At 39.6% G+C, this 27981-nt stretch overlaps 2 protein-coding genes across 2 annotated transcripts; one reads left to right on the top strand and one right to left on the bottom strand.

Annotated features, from left to right (window-relative positions):
• Window positions 1–72: 72 nt before the first annotated feature.
• hacd1 (3-hydroxyacyl-CoA dehydratase 1) lies at window positions 73–14432 on the bottom strand. The gene is made up of 7 exons (XM_026179817.1): window positions 14176–14432; window positions 10617–10734; window positions 9527–9545; window positions 9323–9411; window positions 8943–9064; window positions 4000–4178; window positions 73–1445 (listed from the first exon to the last, which is right to left on the bottom strand). The coding sequence occupies exons 1-7, from the start codon at window positions 14292–14294 to the stop codon at window positions 1363–1365; spliced, it is 729 nt and encodes a 242-aa protein (XP_026035602.1). The 5' UTR covers window positions 14295–14432; the 3' UTR covers window positions 73–1362.
• Window positions 14433–16532: 2100 nt separating this feature from the next.
• On the top strand, window positions 16533–20422 carry LOC113029326 (transmembrane protein 236). The gene is made up of 4 exons (XM_026180153.1): window positions 16533–16964; window positions 17200–17272; window positions 17962–18085; window positions 18623–20422. The coding sequence occupies exons 1-4, from the start codon at window positions 16693–16695 to the stop codon at window positions 19318–19320; spliced, it is 1167 nt and encodes a 388-aa protein (XP_026035938.1). The 5' UTR covers window positions 16533–16692; the 3' UTR covers window positions 19321–20422.
• Window positions 20423–27981: the final 7559 nt, after the last annotated feature.

Raw genomic sequence — 27981 nt, 5'->3', positions numbered from 1 at the left:
AGATAAAATCCACAGGGTGGTTGTACTCAGTGGCTGAGTTCTAGATCCAGAGTGAAGTTCATCACAAAACTCTTCAGTACTGTAGAATTTAGTTTATTGAATTTGCACATAAAGGTATTTTCACATTTTTATAGTTTTTTTCCCTTAAATAACTTTCTTTTATTGTTTTCCCACTAACCCAGATTACAAGCAAAAAGGTTTTTTTCTTTGATAACCATGGGCTATGCAGTTCTTCGCTAACATTTCCTCTCAGTCATTTCACATCCTGATTTCCTGCTTTAGGTCATCTCCAATCACAGTCACTCCTTCAGCTGCACAGAAGACTAAAATGATCTCACAATAGCACCTTTGGTAGGAGGGAGTCTAACTACTGTCCAATCGATGTAGACACCGGATATTTTCAAAAACAAACAAGACAGAGACTGAAGACTGAAGTGCTCACATAAATTTGAATCGTAGTCTCATACCTACAGCGGCCTATAGAGAAAAAAAGAAGTTACTACTTTTGTGAAGACTCGAATTTGGTTTAAGATGCACTCTTGTAAATTAATTTGACATAGTAAACATCAGAACAACATAAAAGAAAGCACGAGCTGAGCCAAGCGGACACAATGTTAAGTCGGAGCTGTGCTTGCTCACAGTATGCGAATAAATTACTGTTAAGAAATATGATTAACTGCTCATTTCACATTGCATCGTTTACACATAGGGTTACACACATACACACAAGAAGCAGCATATTGTCCAAATGTAGATTTATTGTTGAGGTATGAATAATCTCGCTTTGAAAGCTTATTTTATATATGAAATACTTAATATACACTTAATCTGCCAATTGCATGGGCTGAATGATGAATTTAATTGAGGCGACTAATTTAACACCCCCCTCCCCCTCATTTGGCTCTTCCTTCTTCGGGGTGCAGTGTTGTGGCTCAGTGCTCGTTTCTCTCAGGCTGCGATGCTTCAGTGCAACAAGATGCAGTAAGGCTGGTGGGTGAATAAAGGACTCGTGATCTCTGAGTGCTGAGATGTGACGCCACAGGCTTCTGTCTCTAGCTCCAGCAACACTGGGACTGTAAACATGTTTCCAATATTACCATTCAGATAGGAATGAATCCTGCAAAGAAACACTCCAGATGTGGTATTACTACTGTGGTTTTACTCCGTGGCTTTGTCGTTATTACTGATTGTCACTGGGTGGTAACCATCGTCAGCTGTGTGGTTCTTTAGGTCCCGTGCAATGAAGAATGTAATGGCTGATGGTGCTAAAAGGTGAGACAGAGATGAAGATGAAGCGGTGGTGGAGGTGAGGGTGAAGTGGAGGGCAGGCTGGCTCAAATGAAGGTGGGAGGTGGTGCTCGTCTAGTCGTCCTTCTCCACTATGACCTCCCCGTGAAGCATCCTTCTTCTCTGCCGCAGCATGTGGAAGTAGAGCTGAGGAAACACTGCGAGAAAGACGAGAGCGTGTTCAGGGTGACTGTGACTATGATGAACACAAACGAAAGCAAGTTAGAGTGAAATACAAATTCACAACTCTCAACTTGGTCTCAATTCTGAATAAGAAGCAGCACAGTGGGAAGACATGCATTCACAGACATAAGCCACTGGGGTGGTCTGGCAAAGCCTGGAGCCTATTACAGCTGACAACTTTTCCATATATTCCATGACATTTGGTCCGTATTTTTTTGAACAAAGGCTATTTTTGTCATTTTGTATCAAATAATCAACATCGGATTTAAGCAAAAACTTTCAGCTTTAATTCAAAGGATTTGACACGCATTTTGCATGAACTGTTGATCAGTTACAGCCATTTTCATACAGTGCAGTATGTTTTCAGGGGCTCAAAAGTACATGAACAAGTGAGTCTTACTCCCTCCCATCATTTCATGACAAATTATGCAGGCAAGAGACCTGGAGTTGCTTCCAGGTGTTGAACTTGCATTCGGTATCTTTTCACTGGAACTCTCAACCTGAGGACCAAAGACATGTCAGTGGGAGTGAAGTAGGGCTGCCACGATTTGTCGACTAGTCACGATTACGTCGACTATCAAAATCGTCGACGACTTATTTAATAGTCGACGCGTCGTTTGAAACTTTGTACGATCACAAAAGACGCAGGAATAAGTGGCAGGATTTAAGAGTGTAATAACGGACTGAAACAGAAGATGGCAGCATTGCATGTACAAGGATGTCAGCTACCGTTAAACCCCGAAGAAGAAGAAGAAGAAGAAGAAGAAGCAGCTGTGTCCCAGAATTCATAGCGCGGCCCAGCGCAGTTTCCAACAATGGCGGCAGCTAGTTAGTTTTAATGTTACTCTTATTATTCTTTCTGGGTCACAAAATAAACGTTTAACATATTTTCAGGCGAGAATGTAGCTGTGTAAACCTCAAATATCTGCTCAGTTTATCAGGACACCACATATTTTCAAAAGCGCTCCGACGTTTTCGGAGACGTCTGTTACCCACTAGCTCGTTAGCGAGCCGGGGGCTAGGCTCACTAGCGCCGTGAGAACACCGGACTCCCCGCAAATCGTTTTCAAACCCACCGCCGTCTTTCGCTACTCAGGTTAAATATATATGAGTCACTTAGATAACTTAAATGTTATTGTTTGGCTTTTTTTTTTTAGTATTTTATTTGTTCCTGAGTAAATCAGTTTGTCTGAGATTAAAGTTATAGTTTTTACACAGCTGAATAAATGTCAAGCAGACAGCTGATTATCAGAAGTGTGAGATGCTCCAGAATATACTCCAGTGTCCTGTTATATTTTAGATAGCAAGGAGTTTATTAAACTTCACCGAAACAATCTGCAAATTTCATTAAAATTTAATAAACTATCATCTTGTCTTTATTTTTAGTTAGCACAGACCTTAAACACTTAAAGCTGTAAGCTAATGATAGTTATATAAGAGCAGATGCTGCTGGTGCAATAAGCTGTAGTTTTACGTCTAATGGATGATGATCTGATTAGTCGACTAATCGCAAAAATAATCGGTGACTAGTCGACTATCAAAATAATCGTTTGTGGCAGCCCTAGAGTGAAGTAGGCCATCATTAGTGAGACAGCAAAAACTTGTGGCCGAATCAAGAATGTGGTTAATTCTTAAAAAGAATAAATGAATTGGTTAGCTCATTAACATCAAAAGGTCCAGAAGACCACAAGAAACAACTAAACGGGATGATCGCAGAATTATTTCCATGGTTAAGAAAAACCCTTTACAACACTGAGCTCAGTCAAGAGTGTGGAGAAAGTAGGAGTACTATCAAAGTCGATGAACAAGAGATGGCTTCATGGATGGAAACACAGAGTTTACAACAAGTTGCAACCCACTTGTTATAATCATGAATGAGAAGACCAGATTGGACTAGATTAAAATTTAAATCTAATCTGTGACTTGTGACAGTGCTGTGAATAATAAGTGTACAGGACTACACTCTCTGCTCAGATTCAGCCAAATACTGCAAAACCGATCAGACAGAGCTTCACTGTGCAAATTGAGAACAAGCCAAAGCAAACTGCAAAAGCAAGCCAAGAGTTTCTCAAGCCCAAGAAAAGGGATATTCTTCAGTGGCCAAGTCAGTCACCCAATCTCAGATCAATAGTTATTAAATGAATGCAGAAAGACAAAAACCAGCAACTGAAGGTAGCATCACAAATCAATGAGAGAAAACAACATCTGGTGAAGTCTATGGATTCTAGACTTCAAGGAGTCATTGACAGCTGTGTTATGAAAAACGATCTTTATATTCAAAATTATGTACGACATGTGAACACACAGTATATTCCAAATAAAATTGGATATACCACAACAGATGATTCTATTCAAATTATAAAATGCCACCAAACATTGCACCACAGGACAGAAAAGCTGCTTTTGAGCAGAACAGGCAGAATTATTTGTACCACAACAGGAGAAAATACAGTTTAAAAATCATGCAGGATTTTGACCTACATGCCAAAACTGAAAGTGCACAATGTAGGCATGAAATTTGCTTCTTACATGGGATGTAGGACAGCATGACGATGATGAGGCAGTAGTAGTAGTCAAACGACACGTTATACTTGTTTGGGAGCCTCATGGAGTACATTCCAGACCTGCGTACGAACGGCAGCGCAGCATAAATGGTGAGCAGCTCACCAATGACTCCCACCGGGTACAAGACAATGAAGAGGTTGTATCTGGGGGAAGAAGAAAGAGCAGGATGGATGTCTTCAAATCCAGCAGCGTGATCACTTTAGCACTCACACAGTTAGGACAGTTGACAGTCAGAGGATGTTAATACACTCACATGCATATTGAAAACACAGGAAGATGACTGACACAGGGGCCAGACACTGTAACAAAAGCTGCCTTGAGTTGTGGACATAAAACTTCCCTCGAGGTATTCCAGAGATATGGTGGTCAAGCAGCACATTGTAAAAAAGTTATATTTTCACATTTTTTCCATCTTCAGGAACTCTGAGTGATTTTGGTTCTGGATAACTCCAAGGTATCATTTTCTTTTTACACTTTCATGCTGTTCACATGCAAAAGTTTAAAAAAAAATTCAACCTTTTTGTTCATGCAGTTCATTTTAATTGAGAGAAAGTCAAGAATAAGATCATATTCCAGCATTAAGTAATAAGCTGATTTGTTGTTACAATAATGTTTCATTGCCTGCTGGATATAAAATATGCATTATTACTTTCCAGCAGCTCCTCACCTTATTTCATGCCAGTGCACAGTTTTGCAACTGAAGGCATAATTACATTGGTCCACTGAACTGCCATGTGTGCAAAAACCTTCTGACATCTGAGACTTTAATGTTCCCAAACTATAATTTGTGAACTGGTATGTTAAGAACAACCAGGAACACAGCATCTTTTGCCTCACTGTTTGTTTGCAGTGGGCACATTACCAAACAAAAATGACCAAAATATTGAACTGAATCCAATTTTCTAAGATTAGAAAGCCCACACAAATATGTGGGAATACACTGCATGAATTCCCACAGATCTGATTTATAGTAAATAAAAGAAACCAATTGAAGTTCTTTAAAGCAACTCAAAAGACAAGAATAAGAAATACTAGGTTCAATTTTAGTGGTTAGACTGGTCATCAAAGAACAGAGGGTATACAAAAGAAGTCACTTAAACCTCTCCAATAAATAATCTTAAATAAAATGTCAAAAACTGCATTGTTTCAAGCTCACTGTCAATATACCTGAATATACCTGCAATCACTGCTAAACGCTTAAAACTACTTATTACTAAAACAGTCCTGATTAAATCTGATGTTTGACAATCTAAGCACCAGAACGTTCTCTTTGTTGGATGGGCTGTGTCTATCTACATCCTAGAATTACATGAGGGAATTGTCAAAACAATTGTGCAAGAAACATATGAGATTTCACAAAGATGGAAAATGATGCAAGATGACTAATCAACTAAAATCAACTCGAAATTGCAAGATTAATGATTAAAGACCTCTTATGCTCCACATTTTTGTTTCTAGCTTTGCATGGCTCACAGTTGTTGTTTATCTTATAGTAGGACTTCCAGTTTATCCACCAAAATAGCAAATAAGTCATTTTACCTCTTAACCAACTCTTTTAACCAACTTTCTTCTGATTGGGTTCCCCTCACAAACAGCAGTTTAAGCAGCATGAGGGTGGGGCTGCTGCACTCACAGTCAGAGGCAAATCAGGGATATCCCCTCTCATAAAGAAGCAAGAAGAGAAAAGCTTCCTAAATTGCTTGTTTGAAACAGTTTGAAACATGTATCTGGCAGAAAATAAGGAAAGGGTAACAGGTCAACTTTAAACAACGTTAAACATCATCAAAGTCTGACGATTACTGGGAGCATGTTCTATGGTCAAACAAGGCCAAGACAAATTTGTTGGGCTCCAATATGATCCAGCATATATGGACTGAACTGCACCCAGAAAGTAGTCCTGAAATAAAAAGTTGCTGGAATGAACAGATGTATAGATTCGGTATATCCACAGGAACATATGGTGCAAACACTGGCAGACAAGATGAAGCTTGGCAGAAGAGAAATATGGAAACGATACAAACAACGCTCACGCCTCAAATCACACAAATGTCTGTTTTCTCTACAGGAGGTGAAAAAGGAAAACTTTAAAGTGGAGAAGGATATCATCAGACTTAAATAACATGCAATACTTTGGGGGTATATTAAAGAGAAAGGAATAGCCCAAGAAATCTGTTCAATGCCGACACTGTCCACGCTCAGTAGGACTGAATCTATCACCAGAAAATGTACATGGATACACAACACAAAAATACATCAATTAAATAATGAATCAATCTCTGTAATGTACTGATCTTTGGGGCCTGTTAACAGGTTATCTGAAATAAATGTAAATTTCAGATTCAAAGCAATTAATAAGGTAGTCCAATTCTGATTTTATATCAGGGAGTTTTTCGGAAAGCCTGATAATAACGAATTACAATTGTCCAGCCTAGAAGTAATAAATGCATGAACTAGCTTTTTAGCGCTACTCTGAGACGGGACGTTTCTAATTTTAGAGATGTTGTGCAGATGACACAAAGCAGTCCTGCATATTTCTTTAATATGCTCAGTGAAGGACATATCCTGTTCAAAAACGACTCCATGAGTCCTCACAGTGTTATTAGAGGTTAAGCTAACAGCATCCAGAGTAAACATCTGTTTTTTTCTAAGATATTTCTAAGATTTTTAGAACAGAGTACAATAACCTCAGGTTTTTATGAATTTGGAAGCAGGAAATCAGAGGTCATCAGTCTTTATGTGTTTAAGTCAGAGTGTTTCATCTGGCTTCATGTATCAATAAAGCTGGGTATCATCTTCATAGCAATAAAAATGTATTCTATGCCGTCTAATTACAACTTCAGTTGCATACCGTATACAGAACTGTGACCTTATGAAGCAAAGCAGCCAATCAGGAAGAGGCTACAGTAGTGATGATATAGTAACTAAGAACTGAAAAAGTGCGAGGATTTTTTTTAGCAACACTGACATTAAATCTATGCACAGGAAAAAAAAATAGTAACCACATCAATATGTGGTGACAAATTGGTCATAATATATTGGAAATTGAGAAAAAAAAAGATATTGGTGCCTAAGAAAGAGGCTGTTTGTATTTTATTACTTAATAGTCCTTTATTTATCCAGGTAAAATCTCAATGAGATTAAAAATCTCATTTCCAAGAGAGACCTGACATCATGGCAACAAAAGTCAAAATACATGTATATAAGTATATAACATAAAAAAATACAATATCCCATACGAACATGTGAAAAATATACAAAAACAGATCAAATTAAGAGCGACATTAAAAACAATTACACCGAGTAAAAGAGTTATTCTCTCGATAATTTCAGTTCCTTCTGCAGATTATTCCAGCAAGCAGGGGCAACGTATTTCAAAGCCTTTTTCCCCAATTCTGTTCTGATTTTTGGGACAATCAATTGTATTAAATTGTGAGAATGAAGGCTGCACTGGTTGTGGTTTTTACACATATAAACACATAAATAAGAGGGAACTAGCCCAAGCAAAGATTTATAGATAAAGATCAGCTAATGGGAGAGTCTGCGAATATACAAAGTCTATGTCTCTTAGGAGACGTAGCTAACAACTCTTTGCCATTTGAGAATAACATGAACTTGGATTTCTCTGGATTTAACACCAACTTAAGTTGAGTTAAATGGGACTGAACAACATCAAAGGCAGACTGCAGAATTATAGGGTTTGTGCTACTGAAGGAGATGAACAACAGATAATTGTATCATCTGCATAAAGATGGAAAGCAGCATTTGATAAATTATCACAAAGGTTCTTTATGTAACGAGAAAAGAGCAATGGACCTAATGTGGAGCCCTGCAGAACTCCTTTGGATAATGGGAGAAAAGAGGAAGAAGACCCAGCAGCAAGGAAACACTGTGTTCTTGAAAAACCAACGGTAGAACTCCTGCACACAACTAAGTTAATCACAAAGTACCAACTTAATTTCTCGTCACCGCCCCAAATAACAGTGAGACAGCATGCCTCTTCCTATGATGGCAGCTCTCTCCAGGACCAAATGATATGCCATGACTCAGGACTATAGAGTTCCTGTATTTAGTGGGGACCACAGCAAAGGCTCGGGGGAGCGTCTCAGCGGATGAGAGAAATGTTGGGTGAACATTCCGTGACCAAAACAGATGGTCTTAAAAACAGGAGCAGCTGAACATGAGCCCCTTGCCAGGGGCCTGTCGTCTCCTCCGTGCTTAAAGAAAGACGTGAAGGGTGGGGGCGGGGAGGCGAAGGGTGCCATTCAAGAGCACAAGAATCCAGAGCAGAAACAAAAGAGTGGCTGGCATTAGATGGACCGCCTGAAGAATCACGTGACACAGCGAAGCAGAAAGAATAAATAAAATTAAGATGCCGAGCCTGCGCGCTGGACAGCCTTCAGTGGGGACGGCTCACGTTTCTACTAACGACTCCAGTTTCAGGTGAGCTGCTTCGAGGCCAGAACGACACATCACAAGTACTCTGCCTTCAACACAAGACAGGTATTATATTTCACTACAGCTGAGAATATTTCTTTCACAAAAAATGCCTGGTTTCAGCCTCTTTCAGCAACTAACTAAACTTATTCAGAAATTCTTTATGTTTTAGGCAGAAGTTAAAACCAAAAGATAAACAAGCATTTCACCTTTTCCTGTTTCCTCAGAGTGCTGTGTTAGTGGTTAGATCACTGACCACAAACAGAATGGCTAATGAGGTGCTAATCAATAAACACACACATGCGACTCCTCTTTGTATTAGACGACAGATACTTAATACACGCGCGGCGCTACAAGGCCAAGAAAGCATGCCAGAGGTGAATTCACCGGATTAGGCCGACATGCTCAGACAGTGTCCCGAAACAGGAAAGACAATTCAAACTCATCCCAGCCCCAGCTAACGGTGTCTCCACCTGGCCCATTTGATGAAGTACGGCAGGTGGTTGAGCAGTTTGAATGTGTAGTAGGAATATCTGATAATCTCTGTCATCGTCCACACAACCAGAAATAGGATTACGCTTTCTTCACTCTGGATCTTTAAGTCAGGAAAATGGCAAAAAATAAAGAGTTAAAAGAAGCTTCAAACCTGACAGGTGCAGCTCTTACAGGCAAAAAGATGAGAAAAGTACGATTTTTATGTGGGGGAAAAAAAGCAACTGGACAGACTGTGTTCCAGAATAGTTGTGACAATACATACAGTGTGTGGAGGTTAAGAGTACTGTGGTGAAATCTGTCAACTAAAGACTGATCAATTGTAAAAAGTCACGGAGTTGCGGTTTATCATAAAAGTCACCTGTCTGATGCTGTTGGTGATGAACCAAACCATAAAAATCCGCGAACACACTTGAACCCCAGTTACAATCACAGAAGTCCTCACGATTCCTGCAACACAGCCAAAGTAAGAAACAAAAATCACCAATAAATACATGGCCAGATGAGGGAATTTATCTGAATCTGTACAAATTAGCCAAATATTTTCATGTAAGTTGTCACATACCAATGGCACAATGTCCCACCTGTAAGACAAGCAACACAAACAGCAGTAAAAATGACTGCCTTGTTAAAGTCTAAGAAAAAAGTATTTGTTTTTTAAATTCACTAATTCACTAAAGTCCCACTTGTGACAGGAAACGCTATAGACTGTAAATCAAAGATGGACATGGCACCATTGTGTCACCCAATGGTCTGTGGACTAATTCTGAAACTTTCCATTTGCTATTTCGGCTATTTAAAACCAGACAAGAACATCTTTGAACAAAAGATGGTAAACTGTCCAGCTAAAACATTGTTAGCAAAGTGCATCCTTCACTAACTTTCATCCTACTGGGATGATAGTTTTGGCTAGCGAAAAACAGGCTTACGACAAAATACACTTGCCATTATATAAAAAAGAACACTGCACACCTATTAGGTAGCTATTTGTCAAGGACAATAAAGCTACACCCTCAAGCATACCCTGCTCTATTGGGACAATAAAGCTACACCCTCCTGCTCTATTGTCTATTTATTATAGCTCAGCTGATTTATTGGCAGGATAATATTATCAGCCAAAATAAGCTACTTACTAATCTATCTTTACTGGCATTTATAACAGAGAAATTTTAAAGCAAAGAAAATAGTGAGAAACACCCTTCAATTATCTTAAGGATGTTGTCATTTCATAGTTTGTCCACCAGGGGGCATCTTCCCTTTTTGAACGCCACAAACGCAACAACAAGTGTGAACAAATAAATAACTGCATATAACAACTGTTAGAGTAATCCGTTAATGTATAAAATATCAATTGAAATATCAAAATAACCAAATATTAACATCAGAGCTAGCATCGGTCTTAATATCCCTGTTGACAAGCCTTAAAACTGATGATTACAACCATAAAAATCAAGATATAAATGTTTAAGTAGGTCATTTTAAAAAAAATTGAGTAGTATGGTTGTTTTCTCATAGACTTATATACTGACCGATAGCTTTTTACCACCTGTTGCCCCCTGCTGGCCATTAACTATAAAGTTATGCATTTTCTTCAATTTTCAGGCCGAAATTCTTTTTTTTTTTTCCACACAGTCTCTAAGACTTAAAAGTCTTACCTCAACTAATGCAAAGGTCTGGAAAAACTTGAGTGTCCTTGCTATACTTCTGTACAGACCCTTGTGTGTGCCTTTCTGTATGTAGAAGCGTGTCATTGCCATGGCCAAAACCAGCCACCTGCAGACAAATAAAAATCACACAACCGCTCAGTGCAACTGAAATGTGAAAGGAGAAAATGAGTGTAAAGGACAGACATTTTTCTGCAATGGAAAAAACAAACAAAAATAACTGTGACACAACTGGAAATATAATCTTTTAAACCTAATTTAAGTCATTTAGTCACCTCATAATAACATCAAACTGAGGATGACAATATGAATAGAACAGGAAACTTATAATAACACATTTGAGATGTAAATTTAAAGGGAAAAAACTTGGGAATTTAAACAACATAAATACTGAATGAAACTAAAAAAAATTATTAACATTTTCTAACCTTGTCACTGAAACCAAGGAATTCCCAGTACATGCTGACATACTGGGCTACAAAGCTGATAAAAATTCTCTCACTAAATGCTGCTTTTCACTATATCAATCACTATGTCATGTAATAAAGTAAAATAAATACTTTTCTTCAAAGGTATTCTGTAACAGACAGACATTACTGCCTCTATTTATCTGGTGTTACCTGTTTATTCCACTGAGACACCAGACAAATACAAAAAACCTAACATTGTCATAAAACTGGTCTGTTTGTGTTTTTCACTAGGCCACAACCACGGTTCAACAGCTATGCCACAATTTCTGATGGTAGACAAATTTACATTATGTTTATATAAGTATACATGTATCAGACAGTTATCCATACATAAAGTGAGCACTGGAATAAATAAACTGGCAACTAAAATCAAAATAATAAAGAGGGCAAAATGGAATAGCTTGAGAAAGCAAACCAAAGCTGCAGCATTTTACATCAGGCAATTGTAACGGCACTTTCAGTGAAATATTAAAGAATAGCAGCAGCTACAAACTCTCTCTGCAACACACCAGCTTTAGTCTATGTGTAAGTAAAACCACAGAAAAACAGGATTTTCCTTTTGATTGATCCCTTCTCTCCTTCTTGCATGTTCTGAGTCTGCCCCAGGGCATCCTCCCAGTTGGACAAGACCCCAACAGCTCGACCAGGACCAGCAAGCATCCTAGCCAGATGCTCAAACCACCCCAACTGTCTCCTTTCTGATGTGAGGGAGTAGAAGATTTTCCCTGACAAATAAAATTTGAAATAAAGAAAAACATCTAAAAAAAAAAATTGGATTAAATCTTTGAATTCAGTCAAGGGTTAGGGCATTTAAAAAAACAAAAACAAAAAACAAACAGGATACACACTTTAATGAGCTTTGTTTTTTGTTAATTTAGGAATGAGACAACTGTAGAACACAATAGCTCTATTAATACATGTTCTAATAATAGTTATGAATAAAAAACCTCTAAGAACTCACAAGTCTTGCATGTGCATGTTAAAAAAAACAACATATTATAAAAAAATAAATCCAGCTGCAATGTTATATAAAAAAACTTTAAAAAATCCTGCACAGTAGATAGGATGAGCAGCCAAGAAGCATCCTCACTCAGCTGTTTATAGCCACCAGTGAGTCCATTTAAGTTGATTTATAAAAAGGATCTCATACTGATAAGCGGAGCGCAAGTGAAGCTTTCTTAATGCATATTGTCGCTAAATGTCCTCATAAGGAAAACCTATGTTTGTGTGTACACGTCTTTCCCTGATGTCATGCACCTTTCACTGAGGACGCACCAGCTGTGACGTTCTAGACCAACACCAGTGCTGTGAAAAAGAATTCACCCCATTTCCCGATTTCCTATTTTTTGCATATTTGTCACAAATTTTAATATTAGACAAGGAAACACAGAGAAGATGCAAAATACAGTTTTTAAATGATGACATTTTATTTATTACGAGGGGGGAAAGCTATCCAAATCTGCTCGGCCCTATGTGAAAAAGTAACTGGACCCTAAACCGTGTATCATAATGATCCCAAACTATCTCAAAGTGATTTCAGTTCAGGCTTTGACTAGACCACACCAAAACCAGGATCATTTTTCTGCTGTATAACCCGAGGGAGCTTGAGCTTCCAGCCATGAACTAATGGTTGGAGATTCTCATTCTGGATTTTCTAATAGAAAGCATCAATTACACCAAGTCGTCCTGGTGCTGAAACAACAGAGCAGCACCAGACCATCACACTACCACCACCTGTTGCTATGATGTTCTTTTTATGCAAAGCACTGTTACTTTAGGCAAGATGAGCCTTTCTTTGTCATCAGTGGTTTTCTCCTTGAACTCTCCCATGGATGCCATTTTTGACCAGCCTCTTTGTTATTGTTCAGTCGTGAACTCTGACCCTAACTGAAGTGAGGCCTGCAGTTCTGTAGATGTTCTGGGTTCTTTTGTGACCTAATGGATGAGTCACTTGTGCGCTCTTAGAGTAATGTTGGTAGGCCGACCTCTACTGGGAAGGTTTGCAACTGTTTCAAGTTTTCTCCATTTGCGTATAATGGCTCTCACGCCGAAGGCCTTAAGAAATTACTTTGTATCCCAGACTGATGGATGTCAATTACTTTGTTTGTCAGTCGTTTCTGTAGATTGTGGCTTTACTCGTTGCTATCTGAGATCTTTTAGCCTATTTCCCTTTGTCAGACAGCTTATAGTTAAGTGATTTCTTGATCCAACACATCTAGCAGTAATCAGGCCTGGGTTTGGGTAGTGAAACTGAACTCAGATTTTCTTTTTTAAATGGGGTTATTCACAGTTAATTCATAATGTATCAAGAGGATAATAGAGGGAGGAGGGGTGTATATAATGTTTTCCACATAGGGCCAAGTAGATTTGGACAGCTGCAATTTTACTTATCTTTGACTAACACATGAAAAACAAGTTACTAAGTTGGACAGAGTCACAACGATGTGCACAAATATATTCTTGTTTTATTTCGTGTTATAATTATTATTATTATTATTAAAGTGATCAGTACCTGAAGCCATGCGCCAAACTGGAAGCGCTTAGTCACCACTGATCCAGTGACCCCAACACCTCCGCTATTCTCAAGTTCTCATGTGTTTGTCCTTTATCACAACACAGGAAGCTCTCTTCACACAAACGTTGTTGTTATTAAAAATGTGCCCATTGAGCACTTCACTGTCCCAGACCTGAGCTCCAGTGTCAGCGCGGTCCGGCTATACTTATCACTGCAACTGTCGGACGCACTGTGGGCCTTGACGCTGACACCATGCAGCCAGCCCTATTTGGACACGGCTGTTGCGCCAGCCTGCCACTTTCACCAAACACCATTCATTCATTTTCCAACACTCGAGACAAATAACGGTCGCTCGTTTCTTCGTAGAAACTACCAAACTGACCGCTAAAGCTTGCTCAAACTCAATTGCGACGACGAACTGCTAAATCCAAGCGAGCTGAACAGGCACTTTCGGCGGAGACGCAGTCCTATAAACAGCAACACACGCTTACGGTTTTTTAGGGAGCGGCTATAACTTCACTGCCTTTCTTATTAATAGGCGACAGGGGCGGAATAACGCACGTACCCGGCGGTCATGGCGATGTTGTAGAAAGTGAGCCATGCGGTAGCGAGGGTGCTTTTCGTTCTCTTTTTGTTGTTGTTTTCCTTCTCCTCAACCGTGCCGTCCTCCTCGCTGGACGCCATGGTACCGGGGGCAGGGTGGGGAAGTCAGGAAGGGAGCTGACAGCTGGGGCTAGTAGGGAGGGGAGCAGCGGGGTTATCCATCCATCCATCCATCTATCTAGCTATCCGCCCATGGATCCCCCTCTCGCGGGACTAGTGAAACAAGTGCGTGGCCTGCCGGTGAGGCAAAGACTAGTGAAATAAAGCCGGCTTGTCACGGCTCAGTTGGTGCAACTATAGAAATTCAGGCTTATTTTCACCCCAATCTTCAGCTCAGCGTGAACAAGTTTAGGTATAACTTTTATAAATTAGATAACATCACATAAGACAAAGAAGAGCAGTTTTTCTACACGATGAAGAAATGTTGTAGCAAATGACAAAGACCTGTCAGGATGATTGTTTGGACTTAAACTGCAAGAAGTAAAGGTGTAAAATTGCAGACATAGATAATGTAATTATAAATGTGTTGTAAATGGCCATGGCCAAAGTGTTTATCAGTAGAAAAAGCTGTAAAACCTGTGAAAATATAGGAAAACCTATGAAAAATATAAGTCCGAAATGTATGAACTGATGGTTACTTTTTCCCCAAGCCTTCCCATTGGCTGAATTGGAGGCCTTGCTTGGCTGATTCTGGCCCCCAGGCCTTATGTTTCACACCCCTTGCTCTACGTATATATCCCATTGAATTGTGTTCAGTATACCTCAAATTAGTTTATTAGTTTTATTAACTAATTATTGATGTAATAAATCAAAGTGATTTAGTGGTAATTAAAATGTGATCAGAAGTTAAAAACTGATGATGATTCATGTCATCATAACACACTGTTCACCCCTACATAACCCCTACATGAGTCTCAGTAACACTATTGGTATCGGCAACACTGGCCTTGTATTTACTTGGTATTACCAAAGTATGGATACCAAAATTTGCAGTATCATACATTTGGCCTTGACTGACAGGCCACAGTTTCACCACATGTCAAGCACATTTTGACATACTCCAATGGGGCAAGTTGCCAAAACCAGCCCTGATTAGATAGCGACTGTATCTGCTATCTGCTATGTGAGCCTTGATCTTCAGGATTTTAAGAAAATCCTATACAAATGCAAATAAAAAACAGTTTTACTGACTTTGAGCTCTGGGATCTGTACTTTCAGTCTAGTCTTTTCACAGTTTCTTTATTTATTGTTGATAATCAATAATTTGATGAAGTACTTAAATTATTAAGATACAACATTTTGAATCGTTTCAAATTTCGTTGGTATTGCACAGGACTGTAATTGCTTGGGAGTATACAGGTATCAGCCTGTACTGGACTGAGTTGTGCTCTCATGAAGGAACTGCTTCAGAAACCGCGTCGATGCAGAATCTAAAATTAGCTCTTCTAATGACACCACGTAGAAATGTGTGCAAACCGAAGACAGCACTGAGTATAGTCCAGATTATCTAATCCTGATCCAGTTACTTGATCAAGTGTTCACACGTCTGAAGACAGCAATGGCACAATGTCCAGCTGTGTGGGTTTTGCAGACACAAGTCTAAACAATTCAGCAACATTTTTACTCCGTCGTCACTTTTATGCAGCGATATTGGTCTGTGGCATAGCAGATACTGTGGCTTGATGGCTTTAGAACCAAAGACAGATAAAATTACTTCATGAATGCTTTTGACTGGTAAAGTTCTAGCTGGGCTTTGGTGGGGAAAAAAGTCTCATGTCGCTTATTATTATGATGCAACAAATCATAATCAAGCGCCTGAATTTGATGAACAATAACATGTTGAACTGACAGCAATTTCAAAGCACGAATGCATTTGCAATTGTTACAAAACAGTGTGGATTCCAAAATTTTGCAGTTAGAACACTTTGCCACTAGATGGTGATATATAAGCATGAGAGGAGTCGATGTGTTTTTAGTGGTATCTTGTTTCTTGGGTTACAGCCAGTAGTCCTGGGATGCTGATTATACTGTGGGAGTAATTAACTTGTGTTTCTTATATTTGGAGAATTCCCAGGAAGAATACAAGGTACACATCATTAAAGCTGTGTGGACTGTGATGTGATAAGCCTGAAAAACACTGGCTGAGATGCTGTTTTTACCTCGGATTGCCCCAAAGCGATTGCTGTGTCACATGCATGTCCTTCAGGGTGTAAAGTTAGACGAACTTTGTTTGTACGTTGTATCAAAAGAGAGCAAAGGGCCGGTCACATCACCGCCACGCCAAGGCACACAATGCCTAGTGCAGTGTAAGCAGTTGGGTGAGCAGAGAGCCAGGGCTGTGGTGTGTGGAAAATGCTAGTGGAGGCAGACAATGCAGAGGTCCGAGGCCTGACCAGCCCTCAGAGGGACAGGGGTCGCCTCACTGCGACAACAGCCCCTGTCTCCCTCCCTTCTTTTTCTTTTTGTGAGCTGCCACAGGATGGGCTCAGGGAGGACGGTGAAGTTTGCCCTGTGCGAGGTGCTGCAGTTTGCAGGCCTGTGCGTGCCACTCTTCATCGTCATGCAGAGGTTTGCTGTCATCGTTGCAAAGGTCAAAACATCAGCACAACCCCCCGGAGACGGCAGCACTGCCTACTGGTTGATCGTGGCCTCCTCTATTGCCTATGTGACCTCCACTGCCCTGCTGGTCTGGGTACCCCTGAAGTATATGGTCTTCATGAAGAAGAAATTTCTCATAGGGAGGAAGAAGTGGTGAGTTTCTCAGACATGAAGATTGAGAACTGGTCCGAGTTGTGTATGCTCAGCAGCTGGGATCCCAGTGCTGTCCTACGGAACCGAGACATGATCAGCTGGTTTGAGGCTGAACTGGCCTGTGACTGGTTTGGACAGAACTTGGCTGGTTAATACCAGGCTTTAGCAATTCCTGTCACTGACTTTAACTTCCTCCCTTGTTTTCTTTCTTGCCCTTTTCTTGTCTTTATATCAGGAGGCCAGTGACCCTTGTTTATGTGATCCTATCCACATTACCCTGCTTTGCCTTTCTCATTGCCAGCTCTGAGGTACAACACCCAACAGATTGTTTCTCACTGCTTTCATTTGTCATATCAGGTTTATCTCTGCTCTGATCATGAACTTTGACCTGTATGTTGCTATACTTGTAACATGACTCAACCTGTAATTGTAGATCCTTTGTAGTCATGTTGGGTGATTGTGTTTATACTCCAAAGAAGTTGCTATTAACTTAAACATATATCTATTACAACATTGTGTTTGGGAACATGGTGTATGACAGGATTCACAGTATCACTGAAACAAATGTGATGAGCTGTGAGAATCCTTATGGATCTCGGGAGAGGACTATCTAGCCTTATGGATAAGGAGCTACTGATAAGCAGCTTGGTTCCTCTTCCTGTCCATGCTGTCCTTGTCAAATCATGTCCACGAGGCACATTTTCACTTCCTAACTGGCTACAGCCCAGACCTTATTTGCCCTTTTTTGTGGCATTCTTTAAAGCTTAAGCAAACCTTTTGACCTTTGCTTATCTAGTGGCTTCAACATAAGAACCATAAATTCTGCTAAGATGAGCAACTCGTCTGTTTAGGGCTGTGTCAAATGCCCTCGCTGCAAGTGACAAATCCCAAAATGTTTATTACCATTGAGGTGAACCAGTGGGCTCTGTAAAGATTAAAAGTGAGTAAATAATTACAGTACTCAGTCAGGCTAACAATTTTACGGTTGTTTATCCAGGTTCAGATAAATAACAACCTGAAACACGATACATTCACTGAGCTCCCCGTGTCACTAGTCCTCTTCTCGCTCATCTGCATTGACGTTGTGGAGAGGATACGACACTGCAGGCTGACCGGCCAGGGTGAGCGCAGCTCTCTCAACACATTACACAAATCACTCTTTGACTGCTGTAGATCCTGAACTTTCTGCTGCAGACTTGAATAGTAAAGTATGCTGGGTTTTGCATTGCAGGAGCTTGGAGGCAACTGCAAACACACTGTGAACATTTCTATACATCACTCGAGCAAAATGAAGAAATGAGCAGGATATTTCTTTGGACTGCTTCATTTCTCACTTATCCAAAATGAGGAAATGAGCAGGATATATTTTTAAATTTTTCTGAATCTGACATGGCAGAAGTAGGGAAATATATTTTCTTAAAAACCACATGATAAAACAGTTCATATGAATTTCTTCAAAGCCCAAATCGTTTGAATGAGCGATCTCTTGATTTATTGCCTCTGTCTAAACAGCAGATTAATGTTTATATCTGTGAGCCACATTATTTGTCTGATAGCCTTCAGCTGTCTCTTTGTAAATCTGGGCCGACACCACTTGATGATAAACAGCTTAAGTAAATATAATCCAAGATATTGTGTTTTCTTTTTCTTCTCTCCAGCTAATGACACCGAAAGAGATGCTGACATCCCTTCCACTGTCCTCACACATGTGGAACAAGTAGCACCAGTAACACCTATCACTCCAGCTGTGCCAGGGCCAGCTGTGCACAGGCAAGGTGTGCCCACTCCTATGCAACCAGGAGCAAACCAGCTCAATGACAGGAGCCAGAACGGAGCAGGAGCTCGACCAGAGACCAATGGGACGCTACCGGGCATACCAGGTAACAATGGGAGGCCATATGGCATGTCTGGATTGAGTGAACCATCAGGAAGCACCACACCGTACCACATATCTCCCTATGCATACACTGGGCCTCTGAGATTCCTGTGCGCCACTGATGCCCGTGCAGACGTGTTTGTGGACAGCTTTATGTTCTGGATGGATACGGTGGAGATGGTGAGAGTGGCAGGACATCCTCTGGTCTACTACTCAGGCTGGGTGTTTCCCATCTATATCTTCAGCTACCTATCATGCTTGCGTGTGGTGGTCATGCCCCACAGCCCCCTGCTTTCCTCCCTAGGAGTAGCCCTGCAGGATTTACCCTTCTTCTTTGTGCGCGTTGGCCTCATTGCCTTCTTCGGCTTTGTTACGCCCATCCTCTATCTGATGAAGAACTTGTTGGTCTCGCTGGCCTTCATCTACTTCAACTTTATGACCAAGTTGAAGGTCTTCAACACAGAGAGGATGTTTTTTTGAGACCAGCATTCAAGGGCAAACAAGCTTTTCCTTATTTTCTGTCATATATACATTAAATACTGTCACGACAGTGGGTGCTCATTTTAAACAGCCAAATTTGTAGATGATGGCTTCAGACTGCTCTAAACACTCTGTTTCAGACAGCTTTATGTCTTCTATGGCTCTCCATGGCATTATAGAGAGTCCATATCACTTATATGATCGTCTCAGGCACTTAGCTTTGCCTGTGAGCACAGAAGCCCCACCTACATGCTGTTTAAACCTTTGGTTTATAAAGGGCAGCCAATCAAAAGGAAACTGGCTAAACAAAGACTGAAATGAGATTTGTTTTTGAACCATGTGTCATGCACAGCTACTCAACTGCCTTAAAAGAGGTGGTTAAAGCAAAGGTTTGACACAAACACAGAATGTATTGATTCAGATGGTGGCTGCACCGGCACTTCTTAAAACGAGTCAAGTAATAGGTTAAGTACTAAAAGAACAAAAGGACTTCTCAAGTAGTTATTGCCAAGAGAGTTCATACCAGATGTTTACACCAAATAACAGGCCGAGCATTGAATATATGATGTTTTAGTGAGGAGTAGAAGAACAATATGTAATATGTTCATCAAATCTGGCATCACGCTAAATAAAAACCTGTTTAACTAGAAGACAATTATTGAAAAAGCTAAGAAAAAAATCTAGCTCAAATGTTCAAATTTATAAGACTGGGATTAATATATTGTAATTTTCAAGCATTTTTCTAGATTGTGATGCCACAGTGATTTTCTGTTATTACACCTAAGTTTTAATGGTACAAATGGCACTTAAACCCTGGTATTTTTTAAGATAACGTAATATTGAATAACTTACGAAAAAGTTCATTCTCAGACTTCATGATGGATTCACAATTCACAGCTGGTGCAGTCAAACCAAGTATGAATTTGTGCATGTGACAAAATGCATGATGGTAATTTTCACAGGCCAAAAGGGAGCTCTTAGGCAATGGAAACTACATGTCGAGTGACTGTTGTCATGTTATGTCCAAATATACTTTTTTTAAAACAAGAATGGCACTTTGGAAATGTACCTGTAATGTAATGATTTTTCTACAATCATAAAGTGCGGTGAATATGTAAAAGCATAAATTCATGTTGTTTATATTAGGTTGTTTTTTTGGCTAAGTTTCTATACAAAAAGAAAAACTGGTGTGAGATTGTGTCACTGATACATATATTTTGGTCAACTTAATAAAGAAACTCATAAAATATGTTGCAACTTTGACTTGTGAAATATTTTTTATGCAGACAAAATTCACTGGCACTGACCTCCCATGTATGTTTTTAGGAATTTTAAAAAAAACTCTGCATAAATGTTTTTCCTTGTAATTCATCTGATCTTTTTCTAAATCCTCAAGAGCAGGGGTTTCCTGTTATTCTTCTGCAAAAACAACTTCATCACACACAAGAACAATGACAGGGCAGTCATTGTTCACTGAAACAATGACTACACTGAAAAGTGTAAAGTAAATTAATACAGCACTGACACAGCACTTTTGTGACAATTATCATTTTCTGAATAGACAAAGTTGCAGAACCAAAACAAATTAAATAAAGTAACACAAGACATTAACGTGAAAAAATACCAATAGCATACAGTAGGTACTATATTTTAATGACATAATGCCCACTGCAGTTTACACTCAGGTACTTGGACAATAGCAGGTTTTGTAATTTTGCTTCCAATCATTAGTATCGTGAGTTTTAACTCAACCAATCAAGATGTGACTACAGTGCACACATAAAGAAAAATAATGTAACATTTTTATTAAACCCTCTATTTGTTGTTTAGGGTTTAAATCCCATAACATATGTTTTCGTCTCTTATATCCACTCCTTTGATATTTCTATCTAGAAGATAGTAAGGACATTTACCCACTACACATATATGGGGCATATATTTGACTTTTTGTGTTCATCTTCCTAAAGTTGTAGTGGTATCGGGGTTAGCACCATTGCCTCACAACAAATGGGTTTGAAGCCACTGGCCACCTAGGTCCTTCCAAGATTGAATTCACTCACTGTTCCTGCATTCCGCATTGCAACCAACCTCCATTATATGCTCTTCACGCTACTTATAACTTACCGTGTAAGTTAATAAGTATTAACGGGAATTCTTGCAGTTTGAGGCCAAAGTGGCCATATTGTCCCTCATTTCCCTGAATAGGGAGCAGGATTTCCTCTTGTCATATAAGTATGCTGAAACATATCATCGCTGTACTGTTCACCCAAAGCCTCATGAGAAGTGCTATCCTGCAAAACCCATCACATCAGCAAAGTCCAACAAACCTCATTATACCCTTGTTTCCTCATATCTGTTCTGCCAAATCTTCTGACATATGAAAGATCTTCAAATTTAGTCTTGTATAACACAGTCTGTGTTTCTTTAACCATAATGCAATGGCTACTTCAGAACAGTTACAAAACAATGACAACGGCAATATCTTTACCTTTGAAAAATGTAATCTCTCTTTCTTTTCTTTTCTTTTTTTTACAAACATTTAAACTTCTACCTGACCTTCAAAGTTGACTTTCATTTTCTTGATGAATGGAGAGATCAGTTTGTTTCCCTTCTTGCCTACCCTGCCAAAAAAGTCTGCAAAAAGCTTGTAGACCTTGCAGGCATTTGACCAGGTGTAAATGACATGATATTTTTCAGGGTGATTCAGAGGGGAAGGTACTGTGTCTCTGTGTTACCGTTCCTCCATGTCACACACCTTGGCACGTACCAGACCCCATCTCCCCTTGACTGGAAATTGGGAAATCTCTCTTACAGCCTCGTTTGCCACTAACAGCAAACCACACACTGAGAATAACGTTACCTTATTTAAAATTGCTGTGTCCCTTTGTGTCCTTCAAGACCTCTGCATCACTGCTGATATAGGCACTTCAGATTTTTTATTTTTTGGTGGATATTAGGCTTTTAAATGAATTTAAATATATCTATATATGATATACACTTCACCTTCACTGGGTGAAGATGCTGCTGGTCTTTGGCCTAAAAGACCAGGACCTGCCTTTAAACTGGGGCAAGTGCAATGAGAGAAATGTCATGATCTTCAAAGGTTCAGGACTTTGGAGTCACTGGAGGATACATGGGACTCAGGGTGACCACTGTTGAAAGGAATATCAAGGTAGAAATTGTGGGTGCAGCAACCTACAAAGGCTAAAATGTGCTTTAGCATTGAAGGGTGTCTTCATTTTTTACCATATTGTGCATAATTTCTTCATGCTTTAAATATTGTTGTTAAGTATTTGTGTTTGCAAAAGAAGAAAGATAATTCAGAAATTCTGATTATTAGTTAGTACCACAAGTACTGGCAGCACTAGTAGAACTGGCAGTGAAACAGCCCCGGAGTATGATGGAGCCACCGTGCCTGGCAGAGGATACTGTGACACAGTGTTCTTAGGTTTGAATATGGTTGGGACAGGCTCCAGCTCCCGTGCAATCCTGAATTGGATGAGTAGAAGAAAATGAATGTAACTCTGTAACTGAGTAGTTAATGAGCATTGCAGTCACCAGAGCACTGGCAACTTTTATGCACTTATGTGCCTCTGGATTTGATGCCCTGGGTTCTGTCGGCTTCCACTACACGGGTTGCTATAAACTTTCTCTGTTTTTCTGTTTTGTGTTTCTTTGTTCTGGGTGGATTTAAGGATAGCAGCATCCACTTTGTCAGTAATCAATGGATTGTGTTAATAAAAAACATAGAGATATATTTTCTTGTCTCTCAGAATGCTTTGAAATATCTTTGGTGATTTTATAATCCTTCTTCTAACATCTAGCTTTTATCATCCATCTATTTTTGGTCTGTTGTGTGTTTCATGTCTTGACGTGGTTGTTTTTATAATATTAAGTCAAACAGACTATGTATATATGTGTTTATTTATTTATGTATGTATTTATCTGTCTTTTTCCGATATTAAATCTACAGTAAGGCCTTCAACTGTTCGTAAGTTAATGGTAAGTGTCATGCGGCGGCTGTGTGAAGGCAAGAGAGGACCTAAATGCACGGCTCTAGGGATGAACTCAAAGGCAGGTCTTTATTAACAGGAACATAAGAAGTCATACAAAAACTATACTGGGAGCAACTAAAGCTGAGGCGCTGGGAAGACACGGTAAATCCACACAACCTAGAGGGACGACGCAATACAGAACAAAGGGACACTCTGACATAAATACACAGAAGGTAACGAGGGAAGTGGGAACACACGGGGAACACAGCTGAAGACAATTACTCATGACTGAGCAGGGAGGACACGAAACTGAAAATACTGACACCAAGATGTGGACCTTAAACACAACACAGTACACAGAGATGAGCACAGAGAGAGAGAGGCAGAGAACAAGGATGAATACGAGGGGATGAGGAGAACACAGAACACAAAGGACGGGAACACGGTACCAGAACAAACACCACAATAAAAGCATGGACACAGGGGGAATCCAAATACCAAACCAAACAATCCAATGGACATAAGGAACAAAATACAAAACTACAGGAAAACTAAGAACACTGGGTCAAAATGACCCAGGACCATGACAGTAAGGGAGAGTTAATTGTAAGGTTAAGGTAGAATACTGTGCTACACAACAGCATAATCATGTCTGCAGTGAGTGGGAGATGCTCTGTATCTCATTGTACATGTGTATAGTGACAATAAAAGGTATTCTATTCTATAAGTCTTGCACCACCTCTCATTTCTTTATAATTTGCTAGGAAATGGGAAATAGGTGCCATGATCTACTTAAGGTACTTCAAAGTTATGGTGCCAGAAGGTAGACCTGATGTATTAGCTTGCAATTTGTGTGCTTATTGTTTTAGTTCCATTAGTTTGGTTCAGTTAGCTGTACTTATAAACGTCAGCATGGTAAACCAAGATGGTGACCATTAGCTTGTTAGCACTGCCACTGCTGTTTTCATTTGGCTTGAAATACTACATAATGGCAAAATTGCTGTTCACTTGGTTCTCTTTGTTTATATTTAGACTGATACAGGAGGACAGTACCACATCGGCATGATCGTGAATTTGGATGAATCATTTAGGTAAATATTAGAAAAAATACTGGCCATTCAGTAACAACTGCATGGGTGAGTCTAATACAGAGATAGTCTAAAACACATTGAACATTCACGGTACCAATACTTATTTTCATTAATCACAGACGTTAAAATGAAACGCATTATTGCTCAAGAATTTCAAGTGAATAGGGCCTGTGCTAAAGAGGTTTGGTTTTTTTTTAATTTGGTATGCCCCCAGAGCGTTCTCACTCCCGAGGCGTAACATGTCGACGTTTTGTCACGTCCTGCGGCGTTCCTGAGGAACGCGAAAGGAGACCTTCGGCGTTCTTATGGTACGCGGTGGGTTATGGCTGGAATCCAGTGCAATGACGCTCCCGCGGTAATAGACGTTCCAGCCCTGTATTCCAGCCCTAAACCTAACCTTATCCCTAGCCCTAACCATAACCTTATTCCAGACCGTAACCAGGACTTTCATGATGTTAAATAGCGTGTTTCTAAGCGATTTGAAGAAAAAGAGCGAACATGTGTAGGTTCAGTCCAGACGGTTCTCATATTTCCTCTTTTTCCGAGGTCGTCATTTAGGAACAAGAGAAGGGGTTTTCCTCCACTTCAAGGACAGAGACTTAAATCTGTTCCAGTAAAACATTTTCTCATATCCATTTCCAGTAAGCGTCCCTTTGTAATTACAACAGAAAATCCCTAAACTTATTTTGTTTACACAGTGCTACAACTTTGTTGAGGGGACTCACAAAGACTGGCAGGGTTCCAGGTCATAAAAGCCAAAGAGGAAATTTGGTTCCAATCATCAGCGAGTTGAGCAAGGTGAGTAGTAGGAGCCGTGTTGTAATATACTTCTAATGTTAAAAAAAGTATACTTTTCTCTGTCTGTAAAGATTACATTTAAAAATTATAAATTATTAGTTATTACTTCTACTTCTTTCATTTCTATATCAGACATTTGACACATACATATGAATATTAACATACTGAAAATAAACCAACTGTATATTGTGTACAGCAGTTATATTTTTGAATCTAATCCTAAAACTGAGTGCAATATTTGGCTGCAGGATTGCAGGATTACTTGGAGACTTGAAAAATGGGATACCGGAATGTGGATAGCTGTACGTCAAGGCACGGCTTCATCTGTAAAAGAAGTATTGGTGCCCGATGACAATGACAGTAATTTGAACCAAAAATGTCAAATTACAAATCTGTTGCCACCGATTTTCACTCCAGTTCTTGTGTAATTTGGCATACCTCGTTGTTTCCCTTCCTTAGGAATGACGTCCTCATGCCATCCTTCCACTAACACTATTTCTGATGAGGATTCACCGAACAGTGAATCAACAAAAGGGCCAGATGTCTCTCTCAAATCGTGTGTCTTTGCTGGATTTTCTTCCTTTTTCTTAAGAATATGACTCTCAGATACTGTTCATCTGCTGTATACAAGGGTTTTTGGGGGTTTTTAGATCGACCACTTCTTCCTTTTTCCCATACTTGTCCAGTTTTTTCAATTTTTTTTAAAGAAACTCTTACACCATCCTGAGACAGGCCACTTTTTCAGCTTATAAGTCTTTGGAAATCACCTTGTTGGCACATTTGCCATTTTGAAATGTTATATTATCCCTGTGACATTGTTGTCTTTGGTTATTTTTCATACATTCAACCTAAGAAATTGGAACAATTATATGTTTTTTTGACAGGTTTCTGGTAATTTAAAGAACTGGTTCTTTGCTATATTGCCAGTTATTTGTAGACAACACTGTTCTTTTACAGTAAGTTTGGTGCCTTTTTCATGCTTTAATGACTCTTAGGTCAGTATTTAGTATTCCAAAATCAAACAAAAGCATACCTCTGAAAATGGTCAGGTACAAAGAGTGAACTGACAATGAGTGAAAAAGCAGGCAATGTCCAAAGAAAAACTTTGAAAGACCATCAGAAAGCCTGGAGAACTGTTACTCAAGACAACTTTTAACATGACAGGAAACTCTAGCAACTTGGTAACAAATATAAAGAAACAAGAGGTGGCTAAATGCTTTTGCACAGTACTATATTTATTGTGGCATTTCAAATTTAAGATATGTCACTGCTAAAACTGTACATTTTGCCTCCTTTGCACACATCATTACACCGTGTTCCAAATTATTATGCAAATGATATTTTTCTCTGTTTTTTTTAAATAGTCGATTCAAATGAGTCAGCATAATTTTTGTGTCATCCACCATTAGAGTATAATTCAAATGTTACTGATCAAAACTCCCAATGAACACAGTATCTTTTTCAAAAATAAAAAACTTAAAATGCACTGTTCCAAATTATTACGCACACAGAGTTTCAAAGCATTTTATAGGTTGTGGAGAATTGAAAATGGTCATTTGTTGAATTTGCAGCATTAGTAGATCAATTTTACTGAAATCAAAAGCTATTTCAATCAAAAACATCTTAACAGGTCAAGTAGGACCCCTTATTTGATAGCAGTTTTACAATTCTTGCATCCATGGAACTTGTGAGTTTTTGGAAAGTTTCTTCTTGAATGTCTTTGCAGGATGCCAGAATAGCCTCCCAGAGCTGCTGTTTGGATGCGAACTGCCTCCCACCCTCATACTTTTTTGTTTGAGGAGGCTCCAAAGGTTCTCAGTAGGATTGAAGTCAGGGAAGAATGGGGGCCACACCACGAGTTCCTCTCCTTTTATGCGGATAGCAGCCAATGATGCAGAGGTGTTCCTTGTAGCATGAGATGGTGCATTGTCTTGCATGAAGATGGTTTTGTTGCAGAAGGCACAGTTCTTCTCTTTCTACAATGGAAGAGAGTGGTCAGTCAGAAACTCCACATACTTTGCAGAGGTCATTTTCACACCTTCAGCGACCCTAAAGAGGCCGACCAGCTTTCTCCCCGTGATTCCGGCTCAAAACATGACTCCACCACGTCCTTGCTGACGTTGCAGCCCTGTTGAGACATGGTGGCTGTCCACCAACCATCCACCACTGCATCCATCTAGACCATCCAGGGTTGCAATGCACTCATCAGTGAACAGGACTGTTTGAAAATTAGTCTTCATGTAGTTCTGGGCCCACTGCAGCCGTTTCTGCTTGTGAGCATTGGTTAGGGGTGGCCAAATATAAGGTTTATGCACAACTGCAAGTCTCTGGAGGATCCTACACCTTGATGTTTGCAAATCTCCAGAGGCACCAGCAGCTTCAAATATGTGTTTGCTGCTTTGTAATGGCCTTTTAGCAACTGTTATCTTAATCAGATGTATTTGTCCGGCAGAAACCTTCATCATTGTGCTTTATCTGCACGAACCCATGTGTGCTCTGACTCAGCCACAAATCTCTTACATTATGGTGATCACGCTTAAGTTTTCGTGAAATAGCTAAGGTTTTCATTACGTGTCCAAGGCATTCAACTATTTCACGCTTTTCAGCAACAAAGAGATACTCTTTCCTTCCTATATTGCTTTTTTTTTTTTTTTTTTTTGCCTGTCCCGTTTGGTTCTTTTGCCATCAGAATTGTTGTCTAAAGGCAAAGAAAGATGCCCGACGGATTTACTTTACCAAATTGACCATCCCAGCCTTGCCGTAATGGTCCATTTGAT

Source organism: Astatotilapia calliptera, chromosome 9 (assembly GCF_900246225.1).
Source record: "Astatotilapia calliptera chromosome 9, fAstCal1.2, whole genome shotgun sequence".
NCBI classification, from domain to species: Eukaryota; Metazoa; Chordata; class Actinopteri; order Cichliformes; family Cichlidae; genus Astatotilapia; species Astatotilapia calliptera.
This window is presented reverse-complemented; position numbering and strand designations above follow the sequence as displayed.

Bases quoted from the DNA above. Each gene is read 5' to 3' on its own strand.
- LOC113029326 (XM_026180153.1), top strand. From the start codon at position 16,693: ATGGGCTCAGGGAGGACGGTGAAGTTTGCCCTGTGCGAGGTGCTGCAG. The intron at 16,965-17,199 runs GTGAGTTTCTCA...TCTTTATATCAG, and splicing joins CTCATAGGGAGGAAGAAGTG to GAGGCCAGTGACCCTTGTTT. The intron at 18,086-18,622 runs GTGAGCGCAGCT...TCTTCTCTCCAG, and splicing joins CTGCAGGCTGACCGGCCAGG to CTAATGACACCGAAAGAGAT.
- hacd1 (XM_026179817.1), bottom strand. From the start codon at position 14,294: ATGGCGTCCAGCGAGGAGGACGGCACGGTTGAGGAGAAGGAAAACAAC. The intron at 10,735-14,175 runs GTACGTGCGTTA...ATTTGTCTGCAG, and splicing joins AACATCGCCATGACCGCCGG to GTGGCTGGTTTTGGCCATGG. The intron at 9,065-9,322 runs GTGACTTTTATG...CCTGACTTAAAG, and splicing joins TCACCAACAGCATCAGACAG to ATCCAGAGTGAAGAAAGCGT.